We start from the raw sequence: 11,948 nt of genomic DNA, 5'->3' as shown, positions 1-11,948 counted from the left end.
GGGGGTGCTGCCCCCGGAGCGGCGGCCGCGCTCGACGACGGGGGCCAGGGCGGGCGGCGGGAGGGGGCGGCCTCCGGGCGAGCCCCAGCCCGGCGGCGACCCCGCGCCCCGCGGCCGCACGAGCGGGCCCCGGCCCCCACCCCGCAACCTGCCGCCCGCCCCGAGCGGAGGGGGCGCCCCCGACGCCCGCGCCCGCCCCTCCCCCCGCCCCCCGCGGCCCGGCGGCCGGCGCCCATTGGCCGGCCGCACGCAGAGCCCCGCCCCCGGCGGCCGCGGGCCAATGAGCGCGCGGCTGTCAGCTCGTCAGCCGCGCCGGCTCGGTGGCTGCGAGCCCGAGCGGTGGCCGAGGAGCCAGCAGCGAGGAGCGCTCGCCGAGCGGCCGGTCGGAGGGGTCCCCGCGCCCCGCACGCCCGCACGCCCGGCCGGCCCGGCCAGGCTCGCAGCGAGCATGGGCGCGGCGGCCGTGCGCTGGCACTTGTGCGTGCTGCTCGCCCTGGGCGCGCGCGGGCGGCTGGCGGGGGGCAGCGGGCTCCCAGGTAAGCCCGGAGCCGGCGGGCGGCGGGCGGCGGGCGCGGGGCGGCGGGGTCCCGGGTGGGCCCCCGCCCCGCGCCGTCGGGAGGGCTGCAGCCCGCGCGGCCCCGCGCCCCGCCCCGCCTCTTTGCAGAGTAACTTCTGGGGCGGACGCCGGGCGCCCCCCTCCCCGAAGCCCCAGCGGCCCCGGGCGAGCGGGGTGGGGGGGGGGGGGGAGGGGGGGAGGAGGACGCCGGGAGCCCGGCGGGGGCCGCAGCAGGGGCGGGGTGGGCTGGGGCCCCGGGGGAGGGGAGGGGAGGGGAGGGCGAGGGCGGGAGGAAGAAAGAAAGCGCGACGACCGGCCGAGGGGAGCCCCGGCGCTCTCGGACCTCGGACCGCGGGCGGGAGGGAGTGGGGACCCCGGAGCCCGACGGGCGCTCCCCCCACCCCCACCCAGGGGAGAGGGGCGCGCGGGAGCGAGGAGGCCCGGAGGGGAGACGGAGAGGAGGTGAGCCGGGGACGAGGACCGACCTAAAGAGAAAGGGGGTGGGGGAGGTGGTGGATAGAGGGACGGACCGACAGAAAGAGAGGCACAGAGGGAACACACAAAAGGACCCAGAAAGAATCCCAGAGAAAGACGGACGCTTAGAGCAGGGAGGAGAGCAGAAGACCGGAGGGGAAGGAGGAAACCCGAGGGAGGAAGGAGGAGGCAATGGGCAGCTGGAAAGAAAAAGACAGATAAAGGGACGGGCTGAGGGATGGGGAGAAAGAGAGAGGAGGAGAGGTAGAGGCGGGGGACAGCAGAGAAAGAGACGTAGGACTAGGGGTGGGAGGGGAGGGAGGGAGCAAGACCGACAGATGGGAAAGACGGAAGGATGGACGTGTGTGGAAAGCGATGGACGGACGCACAGACAGGAATGGGGGGACAGAGGGACTGACACAGAGGGAAGGAGATGGACAGGATCCAGAGGGAGGGGAGACCAGACTTGGGACATCAGGGAGGAGGCCCCGGCAAGGGAGGCGGGAGGCACCGAAGAAGGGAACAGCATCCAGAGCCTTTGGGCATGGGTTGGGGGCAGGCAGCAGAGGCTAACACAGCAGAGGGGCGCCCCAGGATTCCGCAGGGAACTCCCATGTGCCCGCTCCTTCCCCTCCCGCTCTCTTGGTTGTCTGGAAGGGGTGCTCCCGGAAGGGGTGCTCCCGCAAAGCTACAAGGACAGCCTCTCCACCCACCGCTTTAGAGGAGCTTCCTCCCTCTCTCCTTAGGGGGTAGGGTGGGGTATCCTGCCTGCTTCTGCTCCCGCTCTCCTCGCTCTCCTCGGCTATCTCCGGACACCCCCAGGCTGCCATGCTGGGCTCCCTGAAGTCTGTATTTGCTGGCATGGGAGTCGTACCCTGAATAAGGATGCCAGGCCATTTAAACTGTCCACGGCTGGAGCCCACGGAAGCTGGGCCCTGCTGCCTACACTCCCCTTTCCTGTGTCTGTAGGTGTCTGTCTCGGACTTTCGGGTCCTTCACCCCCTGTTTCCCTGTTTTTGTAGGTGCCTCTCTCCCGCTCTCTGTCCCTCCCCTGTGTCTGTCTCTGTGTCCCACCCCTGGAAGCCTTGTGCCTGAGACAAACCAAAGTCAAAGCAAACAGCCGGTGATGGAAGGGCTGGGCTGCCCTCTGGGGGGGGTCCCCGGCCCTGAGCACAGAGCAAGGCCCAGACCGGGGGAACACATGGTCCCTCTCCCCAGCCCCCCTAGGACATAGGTCCCTAAAGACATGTTTGGAAGATGTGTTGGGAATGCCCCCCCCCAGCCCCTCGGCTAACGTTCATCCCCTTCCATCCCCACGAGGACACCTGCCTAGGTCAGAGATTAGCGACAAGGGCGAAAGGGGTCCCAGAACCGCAGGCAGTTTCCCTCCCCCTCATTCCTGTGCGCTGACCCTTGGGATGTGCATCCGTGGCCCTATTTCCCCACTGGTCCTAACTCAGAAGTGGCCCCAGCCCTCCCCACTGGAAGGATGCAGACTGGCCCTCCCTGGCCTCTGGCTTCCTGCCCCTGAGGCTGTGCTGTCCCTGCATGGGGGTCCCTCTGTTGTCATTCCCAGGAAGGGGCTGTTCTGCTGGTCTGATGTTCCTTCTGGCCCCTGGCCTCCTACACCCACTGCTTCCCAGCTCCCGTTCCACCTTCCTTTGGGCAGCGACAGAGGATGGGCCGCTGGCCTGAGCAGACACTACGAGCCTGAAAAATGACACCACCAGCTGTGTGTGTGTGTGTGTGTGTGTGTGTGTGTGTGCGTGCATGTGTACAGAAGTGTTTCTGTTGTGCTTCTGGCTGATGCCTCTCTTCCTCTGGGGGAGGCTGGAGCCTTAGGGACGTAGGAGAGGAGCTTTGCCCTCTTAGAGACACCCCCCCCACACACAGACTTAGAACCCGATGCCAGCCAGGGGAGTAATCCAGAGTGGACAGTCTTGAGAACCAGACAGTCTAGGGTAAGGCTGGAGTCATAAAGGGTGGGGGTCACTCGAGGACTTCGCCACACTTGCCCCTGGGTGGCTGCCCTCAGGGTAGCTGCTGAGAGTTCCTTTTCTGCTCCTCTGAGTCCTTCTGTCATCCAACTGTATTTTATTCATAGCTAGCTGGAAGTAACATAGCACATAGAGCTCTAGATCTGAACTCCAGTCTCTGCCCCTAATGAACTACTGACCTACAACAGACCTCTCTGGGCCTCAGTTTCCTCATCTGTAACCAGTATTATAGCTAAGGTTCTTCTGGCTGTGCTATCCTGTGTCCCGAGGGTCCTTTCCCTGTCTGAGCTCTGTGCTGGTGGGGAGGGAGGAATGGGGTGGATGAATGTACAGATACACAGAATCTATTTTGCGTTATTTTGGCCAACAGCTATTTCAGACGGAAGGCGTGTATGTGTGTGTTGGGGAGGGAGGCGAGGAGTGTCGAGAGCCGTCAAAACCTAGACTGAACTTGGGGCACCTGGGTGGCCCAGTCAGTTAAGCGTCTGACTTCGGCTCAGGTCATGATCTCACAGTTTGTGAGTTTGGGCCCCGCGTCGGGCTCTGGGCTGATGGCTCAGAGCCTGGAGCCTGCTTCGGATTCTGTCTCCCTCTCTCTCTATCCCTCCCCGACCAGTGCTCTGTCTCTCAAAAACAAATAAATGTAAAAAAAAAAAAAAAAAAATTTTTTAAACCTAGACTGAACTTGAGTTTAGGAGTTGCGATCCGAGAACCAGGTTCGCCCCTTGGTTTCTGAGATGGAGGGGAGAGGGGATGGGCAGGTCAGAACCGTGGAGAGGCCGGCTCAGCCCCACTGAGGACGTGGCTCCACGGTCGGCTCCTGCAGCCTGGGGGCAGAAGCTGGGTGAAGAGCCATCTATTTTCACAGTCTGGGGGCTGAGTGGGGGCAGGTCACCCACCTGGGCCTCCTGGCTTGGCCTCTGTTCATCGCTCTATCCTGGCCTTGGTTTCCCCCACCTGTAACCTAAAGAGGATGGACTCAAATTCTCCCAAGAGCCTTCTGGCTTCAAATTCTAGAATAAGGAGAGTGGAGGAGGGCTGGAGCCGTGCTTGTGGGGAGAGCAAGACGCACAGAGAGGCTTTCCTGGCCGTGCTCCTGCGCCTCGGTTTTGTCATATTCCTAGCAGGAGAAATAGATTGACCTAATGGGATTGTTGTGAAAATAAATGGGGGCCAGCCTTTAGGTAGCATGGTGCCTCGTAGCTCTCCCCAAAATGCTGCCAGTCGCCGCTTGTCACACAGACTGTCGTGTGATGGCTATTACTGTTAATTACCCCTGTGATCCGTGGAAGGTGGGGGGCAGAAGGAGCTCCCTGTCCCCCCGCCCCTGCGGCCACACTTGACCAGGTGTTTCCCCCTCCCCTACAGGGGCAGTCGACGTGGACGAGTGCTCGGAGGGCACAGATGACTGCCACATCGATGCCATCTGCCAGAACACGCCCAAGTCCTACAAATGCCTCTGCAAGCCGGGCTACAAAGGAGAGGGCAGGCAGTGTGAAGGTGAGCCCAGCCCAGCCCTCCCCGCTGGACCCTGCGGCTGCCACGGCCACTATACGTGGCTGATGCCCGCCCCCGTGGATACCAGCAGGGGCTGATTCTCCAGCACCCGCACCCCACGGGTGCCAGCGTCACGGGCCTCACTCAGCCTTGGGAGGGAGGCTGGGGGCTTCTTGGGAACCTACTGTCTCCCTGGAGGGAGGAATTTGGAGTCATGGGGTACCTAACTCACCCTGGAATTGAAACTTTTGTTTTGCTGTGTATTAAGTGAGGTGAAGTGTCTAATGATCTATTTGTCCTTCAGTCCCTGACTGGATGGGGGGGAGGGGGGGGCGGGTAAAGGCCTGGGGTAACCCTCCACTGGGTCCCAAACTTCAGGACCACCAAAACCACCCCGTGTGGCCTGTAACTTCCCTGAAAGACCTGAGCGGTAGCCAGCCTCGGCCTTTGGGGGCTAGCTCAGGTACGAGAGCTTGGGCAAAGATGTAAATGTGTGCTGTGCCCATCTGTCTGTCCAGCCTTTCCTTCCCTGCACCCGGAGTGCTGGCTTGACCGCTCGGCACTGGAACTGCCTCCCCCAAAAAGCTGAAAGTCGGAGAGACACGAACAGCTTTGGCTGTCGTTGGAGCCAGGACTCTCCCAACTGGATGGAACCCGTGGGTGCCTCTGTCAGGGAGGGTCTGACTGCGTGGCTCTGGGGAAACCCATCATCAGGGAGCTGGAAACAGCTGTCCCCACGACCCACGTGCACACCCAGATGAGAGCCCTTGATCCAAATCTTCCCTGTCTGTCCCCACTTGACAGATGAGGAAGGCTGAGGCTCAGAGAGAAACAAGCCCCCCAGGTCCCACAGGGCACGGCGAGTACTAAGCCCCAGGTCTCTTAATTGCCATTCCACGGCTCCCTAGCATCTCGCTTTCTTGTCCCCAAGCCGTCCCAGCTTGCTTTCGCAAAGCGGAAGATTCGCGTTGGGAAAGCAACCCGCGAGAGTCAGATGTCCGTTCTGTATGAGGCTTTGCGGGAGCTTTCTGCGATGTGGCCGTGCCTCCTTGGGATGCTTACACTGTTCACCCGTCTCACTTGTTGGGCGTCCGCTTAAGGCTGAGCGCCGGGCAGCTGACAGCGTTCTGGATCCTGCCTGGCTTGGCCAGACCTCCGGCCTTGCTTGGGGCCCAGAAGCCTGAGGGGGGAGCTTGGCGCCTACCCACAGACCTCTGGAAGGAGGCCAGGCTGGAGGCAGATAGGGCAGGTCACGAGCAAGAAGCCCGGTGGCACGGGCGGCCCCCCTGCCGGCAGTGCCTGGAGGTTCCGAGTGGCACGTGTGGGGGCGCTGCGTGACCATTTCCTGACCCTCCGTTCCCCACTCCGGGTCCAGGGCTCTAGCAAGGGAGGGCCGGGGGCAACCCCCCATCTCTGCTTGCGTAAGCCGCTGACCTGACCTGTCCTCCTCCCGCCCAGCTCCTGCGGTCCCCCTCCTGCTATTCCCCGACCTCGAGGCCCACATCTTGTCTCCTGCCTGTTCCCCTGGAGCCCTTCAGAGTCCGGCTTCAGCTCTCCACTTGCTTGAGCCCAGCTTGGGAGTTAGACCCGCTGACTCAGTGGAAGCACGAAAAAGGAGGAGGCTTGGAAATGCGCTTCTGGAACCGCCAGGGGCCTGGCTGTCTCTCCAGCCTCTGCCCCTCACCTCCTGAAACCCTTAATAGCACCTGTGTCCTGGGCACACATCCACACAGCAAGCTGTTCCGTGTTTCTGAGCCCCAGCTTGAGTCTTTCCCCTACGAGGCGTTCCTTTTCCACCCTTTGTGTCCTGGCCAATTCCTAATCAGGCTTTAGATTTGCCTCCTCTGGGAAGCTCTCCTACACAATTACACACACACCCAGACACACACACACACACACACACACACACACACACACATACACGGCCCCATCGTGTATCTCCTCTGGCCCCAGAAGCCCCTGGGATTTTCTCCATCATAGCATTTCTGCCTTTGGATTATAATTAAGTGTCTTGTCCTCCCACCCAACTATGAGCTCACTTACTGAGGGCTGGCCATGGGCTCAGCACTGGGGCCTCCACACTGACGCTGTCACACTTGGGCTCACGGTGAGCCCCTAGTTTGCCTTCCAGGTCTGTCCCCATCTCCCCAGCTCCTGGGGCAGGGCCTGGCAGGACGCAGAAAAGGCTTAGTCCGCGTTGGCTGTCTTTCGCCCAGACTGGAGTTCCCATCAGATGGTATGCCCACAGAGGGGCTGTGCGGGCGGCCGGGAAGCGTGGAGTGCTGGGTCCACGTGGGAACTCGGTTTTGCCATGGTATCACCTCCACCCTGTCTGATGAGGGAGGGGAGCGAGAGTGGGCCTGGCCTCTGCATGGGAGCGTTGCAGCTGATGTGAAAGTCTAGGTGGTCATTTGACCTCTTGAGCCTTAGTTTACCCTCTGGTTATATGGGCCCCAAATACCCCCCGCCGTAGGCTGTCCTGGGGATCGAACGACATGTGGTGTAGGGCACCGGGGGCCGGTCACACTGCCTGGCTCACGGCAGACGCTCACTACACAGCATGTGCTCGGGACGCAGATGACGGTGCCATCACTGTCCTTGTCACCATCGCCATCATCTGTCTTCAACGCCTTTCAGCGGTTCCGGCTGTGAGAGGCGGTGTGAGCTGGCTCATTTAATGACATCTTGAACGGTGGAGACTTGTGAAAATGGTTCCGTGCTGCCTGCCTCGGGGGTGTTAATTATAGTGCAATCTTGCCCCTCCCCTCAAGGAGCTTTTGATCTGGGTTGGGCCGCATGAGCTGAAATTACATATCAAGGGGAAGTTCTGTCTGCTTGGTTTCTTGTTATTTTAAGTAGGCTCCGTGCCCAACGCGGGGCTTGAACTCACGACCCTGCTAACAGCCAGGCGTGCCTAGATCGGTGGAAGTTCTTAATGAACAGGGTCACACGGGTGGTAAATCGGTACCTGTTGAGCTGCCAGAAGAGGATTGCCATTTGGCTGCTCAGTCCCCAGACCTCTGGAAGCGAGTGCTGGCAGGGGCTCTGGGGACCCGAGTGGACGCTGTGCCCCTTGCACTGAGGTTTTCTCATCCTGAGGAGAGTCATCAGCCAGGGTTGACGGAGCCTGCTGGAGTGTTCCCCCAGGGGCCCTCAGCTGGCCCACCAGCTTCCCCAGGAGGGACCATGCGGACTTCTGGAGGCTTTGGAATCTGGCGGGGAGGGGAGGGGGCCGGCAGGTCACATGCAGTGGTGGCCTGAGGGAGCTTGGAGATCATCCAGATGTTCGTTCACTTCCTCGATTTACAGATGGGAAAATGGAGGCCCGAGGAGGCAGGGGTCGTGCCTGAGCTGGGACCAGGGTCCAGGTTTGGTGGGCCCATTTCTCTCAATCCGTTCTGCAAGGGGTTATTGCCACCCGCGACTCTCTGCTCTGAGAAGAGGGAATCAACGGTCAATATTCAGTTGGGCACAGTGGTTGAAGCCTAGACCCTGGAGCCACGCTTCTCGGGTCCAGATCCTGCCTGGGTAGCCTCGGTGAGACTCCCTTTGTTTGTGTATATAGTAGAGGTAAGGATAGTGTCTGCTTCAGAGAGATCGTGTGCGAACGAGATGAGTTAATGTCCACAGAGCATCTGGACGTGGCCTGGTCCAAAAGGCACACCAGGTGAGCCGTCCCAGGTGATGGTGATGTTGAGGATGACGATGCTGACGGTGCCTGTGTTGGTGACAGTGCTGGTAATAATGACGGTGGTGGTGATGGCCATGTTGGTGATGATATTGACCATCATCACGCTGACGATGTTGTCGCTCGTCGCCGATCATCATGTTGTCCGATATACGGAAAGGAGTGAAACTTTGTCTCTTTCCGCCAGCCCCCAGGATCTGACGTGGCTGGGAAATGGGGTATTCTGGCTCTCAGGCTGTTCAGATACACCACACGCATGCCTCCATATCCTCAAAGACATATAGAGACACACGTGCCATTCGCAGATGACCATTCACCGAGAATGTGCAGTGAAAATTACAAGTGACAGAAAGCTCTCCTTTGTTCCACTAAACCGACCGCAGGGATGGCGAAGAGGCCACCACATTCTGCCACAGCAGACATCGGTAATCAGTCATGGCCCCCTCCAGACGGCCGTTTCCACTTTAGATAAAACCTGTTCCTCTCCCTGGACCCCTTCGTCTCGGGTCCTGAGCGGATATGGGGCTGCGCGGAGGTTGGCGATGGAGCCTTAGGGCGATCGGTACCCTCTCCTACGGATCTGGTGGACTTTGTTGTTTACGGTGATGAGCAAGAGGGCAGATTCTCGGCAAAGCGTGCCACGTTCTCACTAGTTCTTCGAGGGAAATGGACCCAGGTTGTGGGGAGCCCTGTGTGGGGCCGACTGAGCCCCTTACGCCCTTAACCGCTTCACCCTGAAGCTGCTGCTGGTTATGGAAACCCCTTCGACAAACCGCACTTCCGGGGCCGTCTTGCCACGTGGTCAGTGCGCGTGTGACGATGACCGGGCTTCCCCAGGCTCGGCCGTGTTGCAGCCAATGCCAGAGAGCAACCGTGAAGCCCTGTGTGGTCAGCTGAACCCTGGCAGGGGGGCTTGCCCAGGCCAGGCTGAGGTGCCTCAGGTGGTTCAGAAGGGCTCTGGGCGAGGCTGAGGATAAATCTGTGTTTTCTGGATGATTTGCGTCTTTACAGAACCTCAGGTAACTCGAAGCACACTCACGGATGTGCCCGGTTGGAAGGGACCGGAACGGGCATCCAGGGTAGCCCCCGTGTTTTGCAGAAGACCAGCTGTCTCTGTTACCCTCTCCAGGCCCATACACACCTCAGTTTTGGCCCGCGTCACCCTGAATTTATGTTTCCCCGTGTCTCCTCCTGGGATGTGGGCTCCACAAGGGCAGGGTCCGTGACCTGTTCTGCTCCGTTCCCTGGAAGCCGGTGCCGGGCCTGGCACAGGGCTTGGAAGGCGTCTGCTGAGTAAAAGGGTGGGTAGATGAGTTCTAGCAGTCGCCTCCTCCGGGAAGTCTTCCCGGCTGCCCATGTCACCTGTGAGCATCCCCCCTGCAGAGCACCTGTGACACTGGGTTGCAATGACCCAGATGACTTCATTCGGGGCTGGGTCCAGAGCCGGTGCCAGTGGACAACAAGTGACCATTATAAATCCCAGGGATACCAGGAAAGGCCTCCCAGAGCTTCCACACTCTGAGAGTTTTACAGGTGAGGAAGCCGCGGACCGAGAAGGGAAGAGGCTAGTCTAGACGGAGTAAGGTTGGGGAAAATGGCCCCTGGGAGGTCAGTCTCTAGCAGGCCACCCAGCTGAGAAGTGGCAGGGCCTGGATCCAATCCGAGTCAGCCACGGGGTCCCAGTTGCAGGCCAGGCCCCTAGCAGCCTGTCTGAACAAAGCAGAAAGAGCTCCTTAGCTAGAGGAGGCTGTGGAGACCTTTTCTTATGTTCACATCCCCCCTTTGCTGCCACCAGCTCATCTGAGCAAGGCTCTGTGGATGCGAGGGTCTTGAGCCCACCACCCATCCATAGAGCTGAGAGAAAGCACTCAGCCCTTCGCCTTGAGCTGCTGTCCCTCTCAACCCTTCCCTTCCCAACCGCATCCCAGCATCACTCACTTTTTTACTTCTCACGCTTGCCAGCTCCTTCCTACCCCAGGGCCTTTGCACGTTCTACTTCCCCTGCCTCTTTTCATTTAGCTAAGCCCACGCATTCCCCAGCTCACCAGACCCCTGTGCACTGGCCTCCTGGTCTGAATTAGTTGGGCCTGTTTATGCTTGTTCTGCTGAGGGGGCAGGCCAGGGGCGAGGAGGGGGCATTTCATCCCTTTTAAAGCTTCAACTCATTTAACCTTAATTGCTTTGTTTTCATAGACATTTGCTAAGGAAAAGGACCAAATTATAGCTTGAATTGGGTCTTACTAATCTTAATTAAAAGCTCTCGTTTATAATCAGGACCAGACCCCAAACGAGGAGCAAACCGCCCTCAAATGGCTTGTTTAAATAACTAAGACCCTCTTGATAATCACTGTTTAGTCTCGACCAACAGTGCACATCACCCCTTCTATGGGTACTTAATTTTTAGACTATTTATTCAAGTCGTTTATTCCACTTGCAAGTTCCAACTCGGGCCTTTTCCAGAATGCTATAATTAAAACTCTTAGGGGAAATAACTTTTTGTTTGGGCCACAGAAAATCAAATATATTATTATTTTCCCCCTTTTTGTGTGTGAGAAGGGAAAAAAAAGACGACAACCCTATAGGCATCAGAGATCACAAAATGAGCATGTATGTAATGAATATAAATAGCCATTTCCTGAATTTTATGTCCCCAGGGTACACTTGTCAGTCACTGAAGTCAGGTAGATTACAGGGCATGCTATTAAGCGTTTTAAGAAAACTCCTAATAACACACCCGGCGATCCGTTTAGTTTAACATCAGCAAAAAAAAAAAAAGAAATCTTAAAACCAATTGGCCTCCTTAGGGAATAATGCCTATGACCTTATTAAATCATTTTCATCGATCATTATTGCACATTTTATTGGAACTGCAGGTAAAATTCTGCTTTTTGGGAGGCCAGGAAGGCAGTAGGAGGTGGGCTGGGGGCAGGGGCAGGCTTGGGGAGGGGAAATTCTTCTTCAAGTCTTAAAACGTGCAATTATGCATGCTAACGTGTGCCCCACTGAACATGAAAGTGCTCTAGTCCGGCAGACCAGCAGGCAGGAAGAAGTCAGATGTGACTTAAAATTCCAAGTTGCTTAAAATTCCAAGTCAGCTAGCAATTAGACGGCCTTGCTTTTGCAACTGGTCCCAGCTCTGCCTCAGAGCTGAGGCTTCCCGGAGCCCCATATCCATGTTGAGAAGGAAAAGTGACAATGTCATACCATTGGCCTTTGGGCACCGGAGGCAAGTTGGCCCCCGTGAGCCTCAGTTGGCCCATCTGTAAAATGTGTCCGCTGGACCGGATTCAGTTTGCAACTGAGAATGTTCACTGAGCGCCTACTCTGTGCCAGGCTTGGTGTTGGGGCCAGGACACGTTTTTTTCCTGGCCTCACTGGTCAGTGGGAGAGACAGACTGGGAAAGACGGGAACATAACAGGGTGTGGGGAGGGCAGCAGTGGAAATACAGACCTGACTCGGGGGGTAAAGAAGAGACAGTGTGGATCTCCGCCTCGGGAGGGAAGAAGTTAGAGAGGCTCCCTTGGAGAAGCGTTTATGCAGGCTAAGTTAGGAACGCAGACGTTCCTTCCAGCTCTGACGGTCCAGGAAGGCATCCGTAGCATGGATGCAGAGGCCTTTTTTGGTCTTGGCTGACTCAGTAAGTCCAGTGAGTGACTTAACCTTCCGGAGGCCTCGTTCCTTATCCAACCAGTCAGACCAGTGGCACCTGCCTCCCAGAAGAGAATTTGAGCAGAG

General features: G+C 58.5%; 1 protein-coding gene across 3 annotated transcripts in view; it reads left to right on the top strand.

Moving 5' to 3' along the window:
* The first annotated feature begins 336 nt into the window (after positions 1 to 336).
* SCUBE1 (signal peptide, CUB domain and EGF like domain containing 1) overlaps positions 337 to 11,948 on the top strand; it is a 130,461-nt gene continuing 118,849 nt past the window's right edge. Inside the window, exons 1-2 of one of the 3 annotated variants that reach the window (XM_053894637.1) lie at positions 337 to 536; positions 4,396 to 4,527. In XM_053894637.1, the coding sequence (XP_053750612.1) occupies positions 449 to 536; positions 4,396 to 4,527 (220 nt within the window). In that variant the 5' untranslated portion in view covers positions 337 to 448. The remainder of the gene's footprint in view (positions 537 to 4,395; positions 4,528 to 11,948) is intronic. The other 2 variants (XM_053894635.1, XM_053894636.1) reach the window with 2 other exon arrangements.

Source organism: Panthera pardus, unplaced genomic scaffold, assembly GCF_024362965.1.
Source record: "Panthera pardus isolate Hobbes unplaced genomic scaffold, ASM2436296v1 HiC_scaffold_6, whole genome shotgun sequence".
Lineage (NCBI taxonomy): Eukaryota > Metazoa > Chordata > Mammalia > Carnivora > Felidae > Panthera > Panthera pardus.
The sequence above is the reverse complement of the archived record's forward strand: the minus strand, read 5'-3'. Positions and strand labels throughout refer to the sequence as shown.